Raw genomic sequence first — 19,189 nt, forward strand, 5'->3', positions numbered from 1 at the left:
AACCTTTCTTTGAGACATTATTATGGAGGGATGATCAGCATTATGCCTCTTCCTTTGCCTTTTTGCCCTTCTTGCGCGACTGTTGTACTGGGCCATGATGCTTTTGGTGGACGACTAGACGTGTCCAGCACTCCTTCTTGTTCCACTCAAAGCCAGCAAGGTAGGGAGCATCCATTTCATCATCAGACTAAGCAGAAGAAATCAGCATTGTCAAAAACAGTAGGGACACGGTGGATGATACCTTTTTCTTGAACTGCTTGTAGATGGCGTCCAGCGCGTCCTTGATGGTGACACCTTTACTGTTGCGAGCAGCTACTTCCAAGCCTAGTGGGAAGTGCAGGTCAATCTTCCTGACGGGAGGGTTGACGAGGTACAGTTTAAGTATGTCTTTGTCCTCGATGCTGTTTGGCGAGGTATTGAGTTTCCTGAAAGGGTATCAATGGATATCACAGCAATGAAAAGCATTGATCGAAAAGATGGATACACTTACCACCCAGTTTTCTGCGTCTCGATTGGAAGTACCAGTTCGATCTGTTGGGCCTCTGCGAACATCGATGGTTTAGTTCGTTTCTCTGGATTGAGTGGATTGAGAGACCGTACCCAAGTCTTTGATGTTAAAGACACCCTCTGCTACCGACGACCTTCGCCTTTGCTCGATCTTCGTAATGGGAGGTTTCTCATCCTGGGGGGATGTACCCAGGCCTGCGACAGCTGAATCAACTCTGGTGAGTTCAGGCTGTTCAGTAGACATGGTGACGACGGTAATGAACTAGGCTATGGTAGGAGTTAGCTATAGTGTTCAAGTAGGTTGGTCTCAAAGGTAGTAGAGCCTTACCTGATAGCTGAGTATAGGTTAAGCAACAATGATGTAAAGGAGAGGAATCAAAGAGGGAGAGGGGAAAGACAGGCGAGAAGAATAATTAGGGAGAGAAGAGGAGACAGCAGAGAAAGGAGGAGAAGAGCAGGTGACCCCGAACCAGACCCGGCGATACTACCGGGGATATACAATGTCGAGTGCTACACGTACGCTCTAGGGCTATGGCTGGATCGAATCGGATCAAGCAAGACTGTATCTTGATCATGACGAGGTCCTCGTCTTCCGATTCCTCATTGACAGAATACCACACCACATACAGGGGGTACGCTGCACAATGTCATATTGTACAATATCCCGTATAGTGAGTACTTGTATAAAAACAGTACTTTGCGACGGATCATCGGAAGATCACCTGACGTGGAGAGTGAGAGCTTGGTTGTGCACCCCCGCATTTCCCGTTTTGGGACAGTTGATTCAAGGTATACAACACTCGACGTGATATGTTTCTCTGGTAGCTCAAACTTACAGTGCTCTCACATGAGCTTTTCTCCTCTTTTAGAATGCGTCATTACCAACATCCGGGTGAATTGACATTGGATATGCACACGCAATTTAAAGTAGACTATGCCAGAACATGGATGTTGATGGTATGACATTGGACGACGGAATGGCGGAACTCTGATACGAGTGGCGAATGCAGCATGATGCATTTCCCAATAGGATTGAATGTAGAGCCATGGACTCGATCAGGCCATTGTCATTCCACAGTAATCATAGTTAAGATCATGACGATGCTGTATTGTAGTTATACTTGGACCCGTTTAGGGTTGTTTGCTTATTTTGCTTATTCTGTCTAGTTTGATTGATTTGTTGTAATTGCATTGTTTACATCATTTGTTTCCTTTTGCCCCGGGCTGCAGACTAACCGCATTAGGACGAAGAGCTCTTCCACTTCCACCGCGTCGCTTCGTTTTGATTTTGAAGACCTTCTCTTCATTTCTCATTCGTCGTTTCTTCTTTAGTTGTGCTTTTTTGATACCCCCTTATCTTTCTATTCGTTTGTGTTTCCAGTCCTGATTTGATTTTGTATTAAAAAAAAGACAAAAGGAGGACCAAAAAAGCAAGAGAAAAGGGTCACAAAATGTCGCTCTTCGGTTCCGTCGGCGCTACGGCGACATCAGCAGCTCAGACCAACACCACCGGCGACATCTCTAAGGATGTCGCGCTCAACTCTCCTCCCGAGGACAGTATATCCGATCTTCGATTCTCCCCCGCCAGCGAACACCTTGCCGTCGCGTCCTGGGACAAGAAGGTCCGCATCTATGAGATCAACGAGCAGGGACAAAGTGAAGGAAAGGCGCTTTTTGAGCATGAAGCTCCCGTCTTGAGCTGTTGCTGGTCTCCGGTAGGTTGCAAATTGCGGAACTTTCAGCGGGTTTGATTTGGTTGACTTGTCGGTGTACGCAGGATGGGACTAAAGTCGTCGGGGCTGGTGCCGATAAAGCTGCCCGGATGCTCGACCTTGCTGCCGGCGCTACGACTCCCGTGCAGGTCGCTGCTCACGATGCTCCGATTCGATGCTGTGATATGATTCCAAACCCCGCAGGAAACTCCCCCCTTCTCATCACGGGTTCGTGGGATAAAACAGTCAAATACTGGGACCTGCGGCAGTCCACCCCCATCGCCTCGCTCGAGTGTCAGGAGCGAGTGTACACCATGGATGTGAAGAATAAACTCCTCGTTATCGGTACAGCGGACCGGTACATCAACATTGTCAACCTCGATAGCCCCACCAAATTCTACAAAACCATGCAGTCTCCCCTCAAGTGGCAGACGCGGACAGTCAACTGTTTCATTGATTCCACTGGGTTTGCCGTTGGTAGCATCGAGGGTCGCTGTGCCATCCAGTATGTCGAGGAGAAGGACTCGAGCTCCAATTTCAGCTTCAAATGCCACCGTGAGACCCCGCCCAACCAACGCGACATCAACAACATCTATTCCCTCAACTCTATCACCTTCCATCCTGTTCACGGTACCTTTAGCACCGCCGGTAGTGACGGTACCTTCCACTTCTGGGACAAGGATGCCAAACATCGTCTGAAGGGGTATCCGTCCGTCGGGGGAACAATTTCTAGCACCGCTTTCAACCGCACTGGAAATATCTTTGCATACGCTGTCAGCTACGATTGGAGTAAGGGTTACTCTGCCAACACCCAACAATTGCCCAACAAGGTGATGCTTCATCCTGTTGCGCCAGAAGAAGTGAAGCCTCGAGCGGGAGCGAGAAAGAGGTGATTGAGTGATAGATGGATTGGTTTATGGTATGAATAGTTTTATTTCATGTTATCTTTTATTATGTTTGGGAATGCATACAACGAGCGAAATCAGTATAGGCAATTTGCCTTTTTCATTTTAATTGCTTCTTCCAATGGAAAAACACATTTGTTTGCCAGGAGTCCTACGTTACGGGTGTCGGAAGATAATGGACAGGAGAGAATTCTGGCATGGAAGCACCCTCCTTGAGGCTGAATAATGAATGTACTTGGGGGCGGCTTTTGGTTAGCATTAGTGTAGTAATAGTTCTTAGCTAGGGCTAGAGTAGGGATAAAATTCAATATAAAATCACATTTTATTTTATTTTCGTTCGTCTACATCATTCATATATTTCATGCTATGATTCGTCTCCCAAGTACAGTTTAAATGAACCCACAGAAAAAGTAAAATTCAACCCCGGAAAAAGAAATAACGAAAGAAAAAAAAGCGAATAGAATGGCTATGATGTCGGGATCGTAACTTGCGATACACCATCGGTGACCTTCTCAACAGCCTCGTCATTTTTGCCCTCAGTGGTAGCAGTAGTTGCCTCTGCACCTCCCTTGGCAGAAGCCTCGACACCACCCGCAGGAGCATCAGCAGGCTTGCCAGCCTTCTTCTCCTTCTTCTTGGCCTTGCTAGCAGCCTTCTTCGCGGCGGCCTTGGCGGCGTCTTCCTCCTTTTTCTGACGCTCGGTCTGCGAACCGCCGAATTTCTCTCGCCACTCGTCGGCCTTCTTCGAGTCAATGCGCGAGAACAGGTACTGGGCCTTGCCGATCTTGTGGCCGGGTTTCAAGGAAGTGGGCTTCCAGCCATCCTTGATGTCCTCCAGCGTGGGGATGCAAGCGAAGGGGGCGTTCAGTTGTTCGTTGATAGACTTGGAGGTGGCGGGGAGGTAGGGCGCGAACACACTGGCAAGGAGGTAGATGAGGTTGAGCACGGTACCAACGACAGCGGCGGCGCGCTCGGGCTCGTTGGCGATGAGAGAGTTGTCCAGACGGTTAGCCTGGATCAGACCGTTGCCGGCTTCGGCGATCCTCATGGCTGTCTGCACACCGGCACGGAGGTGCACGCTCTCCATCTCCTCGATGTACTGGCGGAGAAGGCCGGTGAACTCTTCCAAGTTCGACTGGAAACCTTCGGGGACGGTGAACTCGGGAACAGTCGAGCCGTACGAGGCAGTGACCAGCTTGATTACCCGGTTGACCAGGTTACCCAGCTTAGCCAGCAGTTCACTGTTGTTGCTGTCCACGAACGCACGCCATTCGAACTGAGTGTCACCAGTCTCCGGACGATTTTTCAGCAGGAAATACCGCCACACGTCGGGGGAAACGCCAATTTCCTTGGCGTTGTTGCCAAAAACACCGATTCCGCGCGACTTACTGAACTTGCCGTTCTCGTAGTTCAGATACTCAGTCGTGCTCAAGTGATGCAGCATGGTCCACTTGTCCGTGGTTCCTAGCTGCGTACCAGGGAAGATAACACTGTGGAAAGGCACATTGTCCTTTCCCAAAAACTGGTATAACTGCACCTCTTCCGGGTTACGCCACCATTGTTCCCAGTCCAATGTGTAGTTGGCCGTGATCGAAAGATAGCCGATACAGGCCTCGAACCACACATAAAGCACCTTGTTCTCAAGTCCATCAAGGGGAACGGGCACACCCCACTTAAGATCCCTTGTAATCCCACGGTCTTTCAAGCCTTCCTTCAGCCATGACTCAGTGATCACCCGGGAGTTCTTGGGCCAGTTTCCCTTGTCAATAGCGTTGCGAGACCATTCCTCGATCTGCGGCTGCAGCTTGTCCAAAAGGAGATGGATGTGCTTGGTCTCGCGGCGGACGGGGGTGGCACCGTCAAGTTTGCAGTGGGGGTTTATGAGATCAAATGGATCCAACAGATGACCACACTTGTCGCATTGGTCACCACGGGCGTCATCGTAATGGCATCGCGGGCACTCTCCCTCTACATATCGATCAGCCAAGAACGAGCCGTGCGCTTCACAGAACGGTTGCTCTGCCGTCTTCTCCGCGAGATATCCGTTCTCATAGAGCCTCTTGAAAATCGTCTGCGAAATCTCGGTGTGTTTTTGCGTCGGGGTCCGGCCAAAGTGATCAAATCCAATCTCAAACCATTCGTAGACTTCCTGGTGAATCCTGTTGTATTTGGCACACAGTTCCTCCGGCGTCACCTTCTCTTCGAGGGCCTTTGTTTCCGTCGCCGTTCCGTATTCATCGGTACCACAGATATAGAGAGTAGGTCGTCCACAAGCCTTGTGGTATCTATAAGAAATTATATGTTAGTACCAGTACGGCCTGCCATAAAGAGATGGTTGGATACCTCGCGAAAACGTCGGCACTCAACACGGAACCGACAATGTTGCCCAAATGAGGTACGTTATTGACATATGGCAATGCACTCGTCACGAGGATATTGCGCGCGCCCTTCTGGGGCAAAATTTTGGGATCTGAAGCCATTTTGAATATTGGTTCGAGACTCTGAAAATGAATGGCGGCGGGGGGGAGATTTTATGGATGGAGGGGCAAACAGGAAAGCCGAGAGAAAAAGTGCGGATGATTCATCATTCAACTTTTTGGCTTCTCTTGACTGCAACCACTCTGCGACTGACTCCAAGTATTTCTTGTATAACGCCGAAATTATATGCCGTTCGACGTTTTTCTATTCTTCTGGTGTCTCTAATCCCACACGTCACGTTGCTTTGGCCAGATGGAGAGCAATCATTTATTGGAGAGTCTCCTAGATCTGGAGGAGGAATTTTACAAAGAAGGCTATGATCTGGGAGCTGCTGATGGTTCTCAAGCTGGATATACCGAGGGAAGCGTCTTTGCTGTTGAAAAGGGCTTCGAAAAGTTCGTCGAAATGGGACGATTGTATGGAAAGGCGTTGGTTTGGGCTCAGAGACTCGCCGACTCCAAAGCTTCCAAGCAGCCGGGTGCAAAGACAAATACAGATGATATCTCTACAACAAATACGATTGGTCACAAAGATTTGGATGCTTCTTTGGACCCTTCCGTCTGCGCAGAAATGGCGACACTCCCGCCTAGTGCACGGCTGACGAAAAACCTCGATATTTTGCTCGAACTAGTTGATCCTGCATCATTAGTAATGTCGAATACAGAGGAAGCGGTGACAGATGTGGACGAACGCTTGAAGGGAGCTATCATCAAGGCCAAACTCATTCAGCGCGCATTGGGGGAGCGTGAAGACACGGCAGATATACATCCCGGCGTCAAAGACACTCCAGCTGGAGCAGCAACATTAGGTGACGGGACTGGTAGCATCGAAGATATCAGTTCTTTGAACATCCGGCATTGAGTTTTATGGTTGTTCATACTAATACTACCTTTGCTGCTGCAGTTTTGCTGTGGTCACTGACCATGCGGTTTTTTTTTTTTTTTTTTTTTTCATCTTTCATGTCCCCTCTTTACTTTTTCCCTCCCCCCCGAGCCCGCACACTGCCTGCCGTCCTTTATGGCGGTTCGTTCGGAGTCGCTCCGAGTCATAAGTGCAGCAAACATGCCTCACTCCAAACAAAACTCACCGTCCGGTATCGACTTGCTGCAATTAAAAACGACAGCAGCTGTATTGTCTCTCCCTCTCCGGCATTCCTTGCGGCCTCATAGACGATCGGGCTTCCCCCACATAATCGGGCAATTTGGTTGCCCGCTAATAAATTGAATTATTGCAGATCAGAAAGCCAAGCTTGGAAACCGACTAAACCTTGGGGCTGGTGACCTTTTCGATTCGATTGGATGCGTGCTCCGATTAATGCAGTGCGAGGCCTTTATGGAATAATGCCATCAACTTCTAAACCCCTCTTTGTTTGTGAAACTGTGGAGAAACAGCGAAGACCGGAAATAAAGCCAGGGGTCAGAAACATATAAACAGATCGATGGCCTTATGGGGTCAACCTTAATAGAAGAGTGTTTCTCGGTTCCTGGTTCCTGATTTCCCGCCAAGTTCCTCCCCTCCCGGTCCTTGCAGGATACACCGTCTCATAGAGCGATTGCTTCAGAATGCATGTGCGCCTCTCGGCTCTTTGTTTCCTCCTAGCTGGTATCACTCGTGCGCAGACCGGTGTTACCAATCCGATTTCGGAAGATTGCGGCCCCTCGGTGGTATGCATCAATAAATATGCCAATGTGCTCCCGTAAGTCAAAAATCCAAAGAGTCATGTGCAAGATTGGATGTTAACAGAGAATGTGCATGCTAGATACCACTTCTTCCGCAAACTATCTACTGCCGATGTTCCTTCGACTTTTGGCGACATCACCTACGGCAATGGTACTCGGTTAGATGACGTCAAATCAGCCGATTTCCTTGTTTTCGACAAAGAACGCGGTCTCGAGGTCCTGGGCTCTAAGCCCAGCTATAAGTTCATGTTCAGAGTCCCTGAGGTCGTTCACGAAGCGCCTGTCTATGTAGCCTCGCAGAATAAGCTTTACCTGTCCCAGTTGACGCCGGGATATCTCCCTCAGCTGGTCGTCAATTTGAATCAGGATCCGCCAAAGCTGTCCGAATATCTCTCGAACCCGCCTGTCTACGCTCCCAATGGTGGTACGTTCCACAACGGCAAGATCGTCTGGGGTGCGTCTGGCGGAAACAGGTCCGTCAGGGGCAGTGAGCAACGACTGGGGTTGAGAACAGTGGACCCAAAGACGAACCAATCGGCAACCCTGGTCAACAACTACTTTGGATACTATTTCAACACGATTGACGATGTTGCTGTGCATCCGAAAACGGGGGACATCTGGTTCACCGACCCAGACTATTCATGGTGGAATTCTCTCACCGATACCGCTCCTCAACTTCCAACCGCCAGCTACCGGTATAATGCGACCTCTGGCGCTGTGTTCGTGGTGGATGACAGCATTACCCAGCCTAATGGTATTGCGTTCAATCCGGAGGGGACGCTTGTGTACATCAGTGACACTGGTGCGTATCATTATTTCAACAAACCTTTTTAAACAATATTTGCTTAACATGTCTGCATCTAGGCGCTGGAAGAAACACGGTGGACCCGAAATTCGGCCAACACAAGAACACCTTCAACTCATCAGTGGGACACAGGTATGTTGCTTTTGGGCTGACGGCTATATCATTGCTATGGAAATACTAATATCAGAGTAGAACCATCTACGCATTTGACCTGAGCGAGGATGGCACTCGCGCTACAAACAAGCGACCTGTCTATTTGTCTCCTGAATATGTGCCCGACGGTCTCAAGGTGGCTGCAAATGGGTACATACTTACAGGAAATGGGAGAGGTGTAGATGTCCTTGACTCCTTTGGCCAGCTTCTCCTGACGGTTCAGACCAACTACACCGTTCAGAACTTTGCTTGGACCGGTCCTGAGCTCAAGACTCTCTGGTTGATGGGCGCTGGTGGAATAAGCAGGGTTGAATGGGATCTGGCAGGCCAAGAATTGAGGTGATCTCAATTTTAATGGCATTGATGCCGACAATAGTGTTGTAAATATGTTTGGATGATGATCTATGTCTGAAATGTCCGCTGGGACCACGCCCGTCTTAGAATCAAATTATGGAAATATGAACATATCAAATTCTTTTTTTGCTTTCGTTATAAATTGTATATTTAAAAGTGCATCAATCGTCATTACTGCTCCAAGCTCCGCACGGCCATGGCAAAAGCACCCTCCTTGTTCTTGTGGCCACCGATAAACCCACTCGCGTGGGTGAAGATGGCACCCTCGGGAATCTTAGGCTTGCCAGACTTATTTGCCTCTGTGGCAATGACGCCGTCCAGATCCGCGTCACGAACACCACGCCACGACTCAGGCAGAGGCTTGCGAGACTCGAAGCTACTTTCGGAGGTCGAGACACACTGCACCCGCCACTTAGCGTCCTCTGCGGTACTTTCGGCGTAGAGAACATAGAAGACCTCATTCTCAGGGATGGTATCTCCATTACCCGAAGCCTCCTTTTCGAAATTGTACAGATGCTCCTTCCAGGGGATGCCAGCCTTGGGCAACACGATGATGCGGCCGGAGGAGTGGACGTCCCGTCGCGAGTGATACGCATCACGGACGGTCGTGCGGGCGGGTAGCCAAGATGTGCTGGCGTGGTGCAACTTGCGGGTGAAGACGTTTCCAATGAAAGTGCTTGCACGACTAAAGAGACTGTCTTCATCTTGGGGCTCTTCCGGGCAGGTAGGGTCCGGATTGTTCATATCGCCCACCACGGAGGTGATTGTAATCCCACCATCTTTGAACCTTTTCTCAATACCAGCGGATGCGATAGCTGCGGGGTCGTAAGAGGAGATACCGTTGTCGTTGGCATCGATGGCCTCAATGAAGCTGGTGTAAAGCTTCTCGTACAAAATGGAGACATCTTCGTGGTCTAGCGGCAATCCGGTATGCTGGGCAATAATCGCACGACCAAAGTGCATGTAAACTAATCCAGCAGACGAGAGTTTTGTTTCATGGTTGGGGAAGAAGGTCGCGAAAGTCCGTTGGTGATGATCATAGCGGTTGCGGGAGTGATCATACTCCCCACCGACATCGACAACGGTGTGACATTGCTCAAGCTGGGCCGGATCTCTGGTACGAACAAGAGGAGAAGATGAGTACGTGGGGAGCAGACGGAGAAGGTAAACAGCGAGAGCTTCGTCGGCATGGAAATGACCGCTTGAAAAAGGAAGCGTAATCAGTAACCAGACAAACGTTATTGGAAGTGAGCAAGAACATACTTATGGGTTCCGAGGACGGGTGGGGAGGTCTTGAGCTTCTTTGTAGTAGTTTCTTCGGCCATTCTGAACAACTGTCGAAGTTTAAACATAAACCAACAATGAATAGTTCAGTTCGTATGGACGATATATCGTTGTCACGTTCAAGGGAAAATCTGGATGAGTTGCCTTATCGGGACATTAATTAGGGCTCCTATCAGAGGGCTTCCCCCATCAGGTGGCTGTGTCCATATCAGGACTAGTGCAAGGCATTAATACGAATGGAAATTATGGCCGTATCAGCCTTACGCGCTGTCACATGCTCGTGTTTTCCTCTCTAAACAGTGTATTTGTCCCTTTTTCCTTTCTTGTCTGCCTTCGACTTTCCTTTTCTGTCTCTTCTTGTAACCATCGCTGGAATAATCTTTTCCACCAGTGGTTATTATTTCAATACAATTTCTTTTTCCTGCATCCTTCGCTCTAATTCTCTGCTTTTCTCTGCTGCTTCTGACCGCTACAATCCTGGATTCCACCGCCTCGTCCCCAGCCTGCAAGTGCCGCGCAGGAACCAGCTGTACCCTGTCCAGCGCAAATTTCGCCTGAGATTGCACCGTCGACTGGTTCAACCCTTCTCGAACGGGCAAGCGAAAACATACACACGCATCAAAGAGATATACTACTTTTCTGCGCTGGTTGCGCCACCGTCAAGTTCACCACGTGAGACTCGTCTTATATTCTGACCCGCCTGGAGATAAGATCAAAAAAAAAAAGGCACTACACTAACACACGGACGTGACCAGAGAAGCTAAAAAAAAAAAAAATAATAATAATATATATACATATATATATATATATATATATATGAGAAAAAAAAATAAAATAAAGTGAGGGGCACAAACAGATAAACCAGCTTTATGTGAAGAAGTCAGGCATCTACATCTTTTTTCGTCATTCTACTCAGCTCTCTCCGGTATACGGATAATAGGTACCTAATACCTAACTGGGAATCCAACCCTGGTTTTCGTGCCTCGTCGCGTGTATCTAGCAGCTGTCACATCATCGACCCTTTTCTTCCCCACCCGCGCTCCTTCTCTATTATCAGCAACCCCCGCTCGTTCCAGTGATATCGTTTCGTCTTACGCCGAACCCCATGTGGCTCTTCCGCGCCCTCTCGTCGGCCTTCTTCCTCACGGTCACCGTCTCGTCGATTCCACTCGCATTTGATGTGGGTGGAAAGACGTGCGGCTTGGCCTTTTCGCTTTCTCTGGCGACCTTCTACTTTATCTTTTCCCTTTTAAAGGTCACCACTCCGGACCGATCGTGGCTTAGATCCTCGTTGATCGTTGTCATCAGTTCTACGCAATGGCTTATTATCCCGATTCTCCTTATCTGGTCGCTGAATCGATTCTCCATTGATACGGATAATTCTACCTCATGGGTGGAGCGGACTTTCAGCGGAAAGAGAGCTCAGGACTCGTCGATTCAGGAATGGTTGTTTGGTCCCGATGGATTGGTGGAAACCGTGACGGTTGGAAACTGGGAAAAACTTTTGCGATGGTCAACCCCAGTTTTTCAGCTGGTAGAGGGATTTTGCAGTCTATTGGTCATTCAGGCTGCAGGACAAATCACCAGATGGTTGGTCAACCGTGGTGGACGCAGTGATAGTTGGATGGTATGTACCCATGCTCTTTCTTCCTTATGGTTATGCAATAGAGGGGCTAATATTGTCATAGATCGGCCTATTGGTGATGTCCGCTTCGATTATATCCAGTTCCGTTTACTTCCTCTGGCGAGTCCTCCAGTTTCCCGAGATTTCAAATGTCGACGCAGCTCTGATTGGCGTTTCCATCACGTGTGCCGTGATCTTGTGTGCATGGGGGATCGGCAGCGGCCGTGGAAATCCAGTGGAAAGCTCTCTCTTGTTTGCCTATGTCGTCCTGTGCATTTATCAAATCTTTACCGATTACAAGCCCTCGCATCCAGTCGAACAGATTCCGTCGCCATCGCAAGCAGGAGATTTCCCCCCTCTGCCTCCTATCATCATGGCGTCTTACACCACCCTCATGCACGCGCTGTCCCTCCTTCCCTCCATCATCCATGCAGCTTTCAACGTGATCAACGCGGTTTTTGGTGCAGTGACACCATCTGTTCTTATCTCGCTCGCCTATCGTCTCTTAGTGCTCTATGCCTCGACACGGATTATCCCAGCTGTTCGTGAATCTGGAGCCCGTGCCTTGTTCCAAGAAGCTTCTCTGGATGACTCTGATGCGGCGGGTCAGTTCCTGGGATTCCTCAGCTACTTCTCTCCCTCTATTCTTATCTCGGTTTATACAAGTCTTTTAATGCAGCATTTTTCCTCAACCTCCGAAGCAATGGGAGGTAGCGGTGAATGGTGGAGTACCCAAGGAGGTGGCGGGGGAAATTTCTGGAGATGGATTAACCTCGCCTGCACGCTGGGGTTATATGCTGTTGAACTATATCTAGGTGAAAACGACAGCCTCGACACCGGTCTAGCAGGTCATTGGAAGGCAGACTGAATTGTCTACGCTAGACTGGGTATGATGATTCGTGGTTTGACGATTCCTCGACCATTCTTTTCGTCCCCTTTATCTTGGGGGCGCATGCATCTAAACCAGAACCATTACAGAGACCTCGATTTACGGGACCAAGCATATTCCGCTCTTGGTCATTTCTGACTTATACAGGAGACCGGTCTATTTATAAGTGCACCTGACGAGGACCGGTAGAAATCCGCACAGCTTGGGTCTCCGAGGTACTACCTACTATCTTGACATCTTATCTGGAAACTCCCGGGGGATCCGACTTGTCAAAAGAGGCAATCTTTGCATGATATGATTCTGAAAGACGGCAATATTATTTCGACCTGGGCTTGCAGGGAAAACTCGTGGAAACTCAGTGCGGGGACAGTCCAGTCCGCATCCTATGACGTGGAATCTGATTCAGCATGAAGCTGCTCATCTCGCTCTTTTTCTCTCTTCCTTTTTTTTTTTTTTTTTTTTTTTTTTTTTTTGCTCTTGATATTCTTTGCTACTTGCCATTATACCCCCTTCGTGTCATTCGCTCGAATTCTCATCTCTGTCTGTTTTATCTCGGTGTCTACATTTCTGTTCCAACTGGTCTATTTGCTCATCGATTTCTTACTGAGCAATGTCTTCTGTGGACGATTATACCCGAATGATACAGCCTAAATAGCACTGTGTCAGTTCGTCTAGGATCTTGATTTGGCCTTATTTATTATGAGACTAGTTAGCTAATTATATGGAATATGTATGGATCGATACTGATCTATATGATCTAACTCCTTTGGGACAGGGTCAAGCAGTAGATATCTCGATTTGTTGGCCTGCAACCATTATGCATTTATATGTAGACACAAATATAGCTTCAAAATGAAAAAGAGCAAAGTTGATAAGGTATGAACAAAAAAAGTTCGTTATAGAAAACGACAAAACGTGGCGTACGGCATTACATGCGTGGGGTGAGAGGAAATCACAAGATAGGGCAGAATACATTCCTCGAAAACATGGCAATATAATCAATCAAAATGAAGCCATATGGACAAGAAGAAAAGGCGTAACAAAAACGCAGAACGTGGCATCATATGCATGAAAATGAAAATGGAAAAAGAGCGACGGTAAAACAAGTAGACCAAGCACAGGCAAGGACCGAGACACAAGCCGAGCCGGAGGGAACTATTGAGTAAGCGATGTCACGGAGCAGGAAACCTGATGTCTTCCTATGTACGCATTCATCAGGCCAGACGAAACTCTGCGTCTGGACACCACTTCCAACGGCCATTCACCCTCGACATCCTGTTCTGCAGTCCACATTGGTGGCCCGATCAAGGAAGAGAAGCACAGCTCTCACATAGAATTCCATAGCGCCAGGCTCTTTTTTATACCACAAATCACTGCATGAGCAATTAATGGGAGCGAGGGAAAAAGCAAAAGAGAAGACCAGCCCGGCAAGAAGAAACAAGAAAGAAACGGAGAAGAGTATCACTATTGCTTGATGGGCACACCCTCTCGTGCTGGCGGTGGACTGACACTAGATTCATGTGCATCCTTGTCCTTTACGGCTGCGGAGTCCCTGGCACCCTCGGAATCCTCTGCGCTGGTTTCCTGTTGTAAGAAGCTGCCTTCCTTAGCAGGATTTCTGCCTTGAAACCCAATGGAGCCGGGGTGGCCGCTGATGCTGCTTCCCGGGACCTGTTGGCCCTGGGAGCTGGCACTACCGCCGTTGCTGGCGGCAGCAGGGTTATTGGCGCCGGGTGAAGTGGCCGTCAGGTGCGGAATGTTTTCGGGGACGGGGTGCTGAGAGCCAATGTTGGTGACACCGACGTCTGAGGCTTTTCCGGCCTTGCTGAGGGCGTAGTCACCTGAATCGAAATATTTTCGTTCCTATATTGCCGACTGGTATTAGATTGATGGTCAAAGGAACAAACAATGAGCGACAATCCCACCTTGAGTTTGTTCTGGAGAAGATCCTTTTTGTTTGGCATTTTGCCATAGAGACGCAGCAGACGCTGCTCATCTGGGTTGAGGGACTGTGATCAAGTAACAACGGTCAGATCCCTTGGCTTTTTGTTGCTTCTTTCCAGAGGTGGCCAAGACTCACGCTTATGTCAACCTTGTTCTGTTGGTGAGGATTCATTTTGGGCGACTGAAACGAGACTGAACGGTTTTTCGCAGATAAAAGGCTAAGGGAATAGAGTTAAGATGAAGCGATATAAGCCCGTGGTGGTTGCAGTAGTAAAGTTCTCTGGACAGAGCCAATGGTCGAGAAGCGGGGAAGAGAGACAGTTGGGCGACAGAGATCCCTGCCAGACGAAGAGGGAGAGAAAGGATGATTGAAGAATCTGGAGAGTCGAGCAGATACAATCAAATTAGTCGATTCGTGGAGCAAATAGAAATAGCCAGTATAGAAGAACAGTTGGTGAAGGAGACGTTGAAGAGAAGAAACAGTAATAAGAGTAGAAGATGGAAGTTGGTTGCAGACGGAGGAAGAGAGGGCGGTGGGCGGGCAGGCAAACCACAGCAATGATACAATAGAATTTAATTATAATATATGTAAATATTATTATCTGCCAGTTCAACTCTAATTGTATGCAAATATGCAAATATATAGAGTAGAAATGTATATGTTTTTAATTGTTGTTGCGGTGGCGGTGGTGGTCGTGATTATCAGAAGTACAGTATGTGTGTAGATTATGGAGGGGCAATGACTACAGAACAATGAAGTTTTTTTTTTTTTTTTTTTTTTTTTTTTTTTTTTTTTGGCAAGACAGAAATATTATTAAAAAAAAATAGAGATCCAAACTTTATAGTAGTAATGATATATTCTGGAGTATTTGAATATACAAGGCGACTGCTCAACCGCTTCTCTTCACAGTACAGTCCATCGTGTCCCCATTTGGTTCTTTTCGAGCTCTCTATAAAATTTCTATTCTCCCAAAACAACAGGGGCAACCCCAAAAAAAATCACCCTTTCTCTCTAGTCTAACTATATATTTAGTCTCTTTATTCACCCAAAAAAGAGCTGAATATGAGCAAGACTCCTGCTACTTTTGTGGTCGAACACCTCGACTCCGAATTAGGTCCCTGGTCTTCCTTGGAATATGGTTGTATCGCTCATGAATCCCACGCAACAGGCGCTCAGTTCCTGCTCAGCTCCGTTCCCCCGTCGTTGCAGCTGCCTCAGGAGCTGGCCGCCACTGAGGGCCTCGAGATTAACCAGCGCAGCGTCGAAGAAATCTTTGCGGACCGGAAGGACAAGGTCTGCTTGCTTGATCCGGCGGCCCAGGTCGAGTTGAGCCCGGCCGATGGCGATCAGTTTGAAGTGTTTCTCTTTGGCGGTATTCTTGGTAGGTTTTGCTTTTCTTCCAGCCGTAAATATTATCCATTTTTTTCCGTGGAAGGAAGCTAACTATATGAAACCAGGCGATGATCCTCCGCGGGGTGGGTAATTCTATGAAATGTTACTTCCCTACTTTGCAATTGACTAGAATGACTGCTAGATCGTACCAAGGAATTGAGAAAAAAGGGCTACGCAGGACGTCGGTTAGGTCCTAAGCAGATGACCACCGATACGGCAGTGCGAGTCACCCGTATGATCTCGCAGGATAGAAGTGAGAGACTATCAAATCGCAACACAATGAAATGCTAATCCATCAACAGTTCCTCTAGAGCAAGTCCCATACATCGACTACCCAGAAATTCGGATTACCGAGAATGAGCGCACCGAAATGCCATTCCGCTATGTCAAGGGTGCGGATGGCCAACCGATCATGCCTTCTGTACGTTACTGGTGCTCGCGGGTACTCTGTACATGCAGAACACTTGAAGTACTGACTTGTCTAGGGTATGATCGATCTCATCAAGAAGGACGCCGACAAAGGCGTCGATGATCTATTTTAATCTGTCTGCGGTCTACCCGGACTACACTGTACAAAGCAAGACCGAATATTAGACTCTGTCATGAATGTAAAGGAACCCATACCTCTTAGGACCCTCTTCACTATTGGGCCCATTCCATAGTAACAACCACTGGCGTCGAATCCTGCAAGGCGCAGCAAGGCTAAACACTACTTGTACCCCAGTCTCTTTTCTTCCCCCAAGGCTATTATTGTCCATCTCTGGTTCGCCTCGTTCAAGGCTGAATTCCTGCTTTCTTTCAACGTCTTTTTCGAGTATATAAAGAATAGAATCCATTCTACTCCCGATCCGGCAGGTGATTTGTATCGATGTTGTATTGATACCGTATTTCCATTTCTGAAACTAAAGAAACTGCCTGCAAGACGGCGTAATCGACCTGTCACACTGCCTCACCGCCTTGGAGGTTTGGAAGGCCACGCCAGCGTCTTGCTTTTTTGTTTCGTCTTCATTTTCAAAATATCCTCACTTGGTTGACCTAATTCTCTCCTTAATTCTGTGCTGGGAATTGCTCTAGAGCCGTCATAGAGAGTTCATTAATTTAGTGCCTGTCCCTCAACACCCGGCTCCTCACGTCATCCGCCCGCGTTTCACTCCGATACGAGTTCCGATGCAGTCGTGAGCACTCGCATTCTGTCACCCTCTTCAATGAACTGCCTCTGTTCTTGTTATACCGGTTAACAGAACTAATTGATATTTATTTTTGAGATTTGGTTCTTCCCGGGCTCGGTCATCCCGTTCAGAGAAAGCAAAAAACAAGGATGGTCTCGCTATCCTTGGGCAGGGGCTCAAGGAAGGGAGCGAGCGCTCTCTCGCTTTCCTCCATGACCTCCTGGGCTTTGTCGCTACTTCTCTCATACAATGTCGACACAGTATCTGCTAAATCGGCAGCTGATTATTATGTCCGCTCATTGCCGGGGGCACCGGATGGGCCACTCCTGAAAATGCATGCTGGGTGAGTTATGCTCGCGATGAAGCACATACAGAAAACTTGGGCAACAAGAAGATGAGACTGACGCATGGAATAATTAAAGACATGTAGAAGTGGACCCGGACAACAACGGCAATCTCTTTTTCTGGCATTTCCAGAACCGTCATATCGCCAACCGGCAACGAACTATTATCTGGCTGAACGGGGGTCCGGGTTGCAGCTCCATGGACGGTGCATTGATGGAAGTTGGTCCGTATCGAGTCAAAGATGATCAGACATTAGAGTACAATGAAGGCTCCTGGGATGAATTCGCCAACATGCTGTTTGTCGACCAACCCGTCGGGACCGGATTCAGCTACGTCAACACGGATAGCTACATCCATGAACTGGATGAAATGTCGGCTCATTTCATTACATTTCTCGAGAAGTGGTTTGAAATTTTTCCGGAATATGAAAGAGATGATGTAGGTCTTTGGTCTCGAACCACTTCACATCTGATCTACTCCTAATTTGCTTCGTTATGTGCAGATCTATTTCGCGGGTGAATCCTATGCCGGTCAACATATACCGTACATTGCAAAAGCCATTCAGGAACGAAACGAAAACGCGACTCAGAGTGGTGCGAGTAAATGGAATCTCCGCGGTCTTCTAATCGGAAACGGTTGGGTATCCCCGGTGGAACAATACCAGGCATACTTGCCTTATGCCTACGAAGAAAGTCTCCTCACAGAAGGTAGCTCGCTCGCCAAGAACCTCGAAGTGTCGCAGTCTGTGTGTCTTTCTCGCCTGGAGGCCGATAAAGACAGAGTCGGCGTACCCGAGTGCGAGGAGGTGTTACAGGAATTATTGAAGCGCACTGTCGATGGGAACAGAGAATGTTACAACATGTACGACATTCGTCTCCGCGACTCTTTTCCGTCATGTGGCATGAACTGGCCCCCGGACCTAGTAAACATCAAACCATACCTTCGCCGGCCCGACGTGGTTAGTGCCTTGAACATCAACCCGGAAAAGAAGACTGGTTGGGAAGAGTGCACTGGAGCTGTGAGCAGCCGGTTTACCGCCCATAATTCTGTCCCTTCTGTCCGCCTACTTCCAGAGTTACTCGAATCCGGCGTTCAGGTTCTTCTCTTTAGCGGTGACAAGGACCTGATTTGCAACCATGTCGGAACAGAGCAATTGATTAACAACATGAAATGGAACGGAGGAACCGGTTTTGAGACCTCACCAGGTGTTTGGGCCCCACGTCATGACTGGACATTCGAAGACGAACCTGCTGGTATCTACCAATACGCCCGCAACCTGACCTACGTCCTTATCTACAACGCAAGCCACATGGTTCCCTATGATGTTCCGCGCCAGAGTCGGGACATGGTCGACCGCTTCATGAGAGTGGATATTGCTAGTATTGGTGGCAGTCCGGCCGACTCGCGCATTGACGGCGAGAAACTTCCGCAAACCTCAGTGGGCGGTCATCCGAACAGCACGGCCGCTGAGCAACAAGAAAAGGAACGGATCAAAGAGACCGAATGGAAGGCTTATGCCAAGTCCGGCGAAGCTGCTCTGATCGTCGTTATCATCGGTGTGTCTGTTTGGGGCTTTTTCATCTGGCGCAGCCGACGGCATCACCGCGGCTACCGGGGTGTTTATCAGAAGGAAACCTCTCACAATGGCTCGTCTGTGCTTGAACGTTTCCACAACAAGCGCTCTAGCGCTAATGATGTGGAAGCAGGAGACTTTGATGAGTCCGAGCTTGATGACCTGCATTCTCCTGGTTTGGATCGTGAACACTACGCGGTGGGCGATGACAGTGATGAAGATGAGCAGCGGCCATCTAGATCAGGACAGGCGCAGGATCATTTATCGTAATTTTGCTTCAATTTCTTGCTGATTATATTTTGTCTTCTTTTGGGAGGGACGCAGGTTTCTACATTTATCTGAACATGGCGATTGACTAGATACTATTACTACGGG

The 19,189-nt window shown here is 48.4% G+C and overlaps 12 protein-coding genes across 12 annotated transcripts; 7 read left to right on the forward strand and 5 right to left on the reverse strand.

The window, feature by feature from the left end:
- Positions 1-40: 40 nt before the first annotated feature.
- EURHEDRAFT_380024 (uncharacterized protein) lies at positions 41-751 on the reverse strand (the record flags this gene model as incomplete). The annotated part of the gene is made up of 4 exons (XM_040779237.1): positions 41-187; positions 242-425; positions 491-542; positions 601-751. The coding sequence occupies 4 exons, from the start codon at positions 749-751 to the stop codon at positions 41-43; spliced, it is 534 nt and encodes a 177-aa protein (XP_040636227.1).
- An 884-nt stretch (positions 752-1,635) lies between these two features.
- On the forward strand, positions 1,636-3,443 carry sonA (putative nuclear pore complex protein (SonA)). Its single transcript, XM_040782651.1, has 2 exons — positions 1,636-2,222; positions 2,285-3,443. The coding sequence occupies exons 1-2, from the start codon at positions 1,959-1,961 to the stop codon at positions 3,110-3,112; spliced, it is 1,092 nt and encodes a 363-aa protein (XP_040636228.1). The 5' UTR covers positions 1,636-1,958; the 3' UTR covers positions 3,113-3,443.
- A 16-nt stretch (positions 3,444-3,459) lies between these two features.
- Positions 3,460-5,658, reverse strand: EURHEDRAFT_415306 (methionine--tRNA ligase MES1). Its single transcript, XM_040782652.1, has 2 exons — positions 5,468-5,658; positions 3,460-5,409 (listed from the first exon to the last, which is right to left on the reverse strand). Exons 1-2 carry the CDS (start codon positions 5,602-5,604, stop codon positions 3,591-3,593), a joined length of 1,956 nt encoding a protein of 651 aa, XP_040636229.1. The 5' UTR covers positions 5,605-5,658; the 3' UTR covers positions 3,460-3,590.
- Positions 5,659-5,713: 55 nt separating this feature from the next.
- Positions 5,714-6,530, forward strand: EURHEDRAFT_415307 (Yae1 family protein). Its single transcript, XM_040782653.1, has one exon. The coding sequence runs from the start codon at positions 5,855-5,857 to the stop codon at positions 6,461-6,463; it is 609 nt and encodes a 202-aa protein (XP_040636230.1). The 5' UTR covers positions 5,714-5,854; the 3' UTR covers positions 6,464-6,530.
- Positions 6,384-6,908, forward strand: EURHEDRAFT_184800 (uncharacterized protein). Its single transcript, XM_040777889.1, has one exon. It carries the CDS (start codon positions 6,469-6,471, stop codon positions 6,769-6,771), a length of 303 nt encoding a protein of 100 aa, XP_040636231.1. The 5' UTR covers positions 6,384-6,468; the 3' UTR covers positions 6,772-6,908.
- Positions 6,815-8,673, forward strand: EURHEDRAFT_184783 (SMP-30/gluconolactonase/LRE family protein). Its single transcript, XM_040777888.1, has 4 exons — positions 6,815-7,298; positions 7,362-8,083; positions 8,146-8,218; positions 8,279-8,673. The coding sequence occupies exons 1-4, from the start codon at positions 7,165-7,167 to the stop codon at positions 8,580-8,582; spliced, it is 1,233 nt and encodes a 410-aa protein (XP_040636232.1). The 5' UTR covers positions 6,815-7,164; the 3' UTR covers positions 8,583-8,673.
- A 91-nt stretch (positions 8,674-8,764) lies between these two features.
- Positions 8,765-9,918, reverse strand: EURHEDRAFT_462135 (MYG1 family protein; the record flags this gene model as incomplete). The annotated part of the gene is made up of 2 exons (XM_040784781.1): positions 8,765-9,794; positions 9,857-9,918. 2 exons carry the CDS (start codon positions 9,916-9,918, stop codon positions 8,765-8,767), a joined length of 1,092 nt encoding a protein of 363 aa, XP_040636233.1.
- Positions 9,919-10,215: 297 nt separating this feature from the next.
- EURHEDRAFT_415310 (uncharacterized protein) lies at positions 10,216-10,706 on the reverse strand. The gene has a single exon (XM_040782654.1). It carries the CDS (start codon positions 10,484-10,486, stop codon positions 10,313-10,315), a length of 174 nt encoding a protein of 57 aa, XP_040636234.1. The 5' UTR covers positions 10,487-10,706; the 3' UTR covers positions 10,216-10,312.
- Positions 10,707-10,982: 276 nt separating this feature from the next.
- Positions 10,983-12,369, forward strand: EURHEDRAFT_462344 (ICE2 family protein; the record flags this gene model as incomplete). Its single annotated transcript, XM_040784796.1, has 2 exons — positions 10,983-11,504; positions 11,566-12,369. The coding sequence occupies 2 exons, from the start codon at positions 10,983-10,985 to the stop codon at positions 12,367-12,369; spliced, it is 1,326 nt and encodes a 441-aa protein (XP_040636235.1).
- A 1,383-nt stretch (positions 12,370-13,752) lies between these two features.
- Positions 13,753-14,951, reverse strand: EURHEDRAFT_184916 (endosulfine family protein). The gene is made up of 3 exons (XM_040777890.1): positions 14,471-14,951; positions 14,316-14,399; positions 13,753-14,253 (listed from the first exon to the last, which is right to left on the reverse strand). Exons 1-3 carry the CDS (start codon positions 14,504-14,506, stop codon positions 13,855-13,857), a joined length of 519 nt encoding a protein of 172 aa, XP_040636236.1. The 5' UTR covers positions 14,507-14,951; the 3' UTR covers positions 13,753-13,854.
- Positions 14,952-15,397: 446 nt separating this feature from the next.
- EURHEDRAFT_462440 (SAM-dependent methyltransferase) lies at positions 15,398-16,269 on the forward strand (the record flags this gene model as incomplete). Its single annotated transcript, XM_040784802.1, has 5 exons — positions 15,398-15,716; positions 15,793-15,810; positions 15,870-15,980; positions 16,030-16,148; positions 16,213-16,269. The coding sequence occupies 5 exons, from the start codon at positions 15,398-15,400 to the stop codon at positions 16,267-16,269; spliced, it is 624 nt and encodes a 207-aa protein (XP_040636237.1).
- Positions 16,270-17,108: 839 nt separating this feature from the next.
- On the forward strand, positions 17,109-19,084 carry kexA (serine-type carboxypeptidase kexA; the record flags this gene model as incomplete). Its single annotated transcript, XM_040779238.1, has 3 exons — positions 17,109-17,239; positions 17,319-17,679; positions 17,744-19,084. 3 exons carry the CDS (start codon positions 17,109-17,111, stop codon positions 19,082-19,084), a joined length of 1,833 nt encoding a protein of 610 aa, XP_040636238.1.
- Positions 19,085-19,189: the final 105 nt, after the last annotated feature.

The sequence above is a fragment of the Aspergillus ruber genome (assembly GCF_000600275.1).
Source record: "Aspergillus ruber CBS 135680 unplaced genomic scaffold scaffold00026, whole genome shotgun sequence".
NCBI classification, from domain to species: domain Eukaryota; kingdom Fungi; phylum Ascomycota; class Eurotiomycetes; order Eurotiales; family Aspergillaceae; genus Aspergillus; species Aspergillus ruber.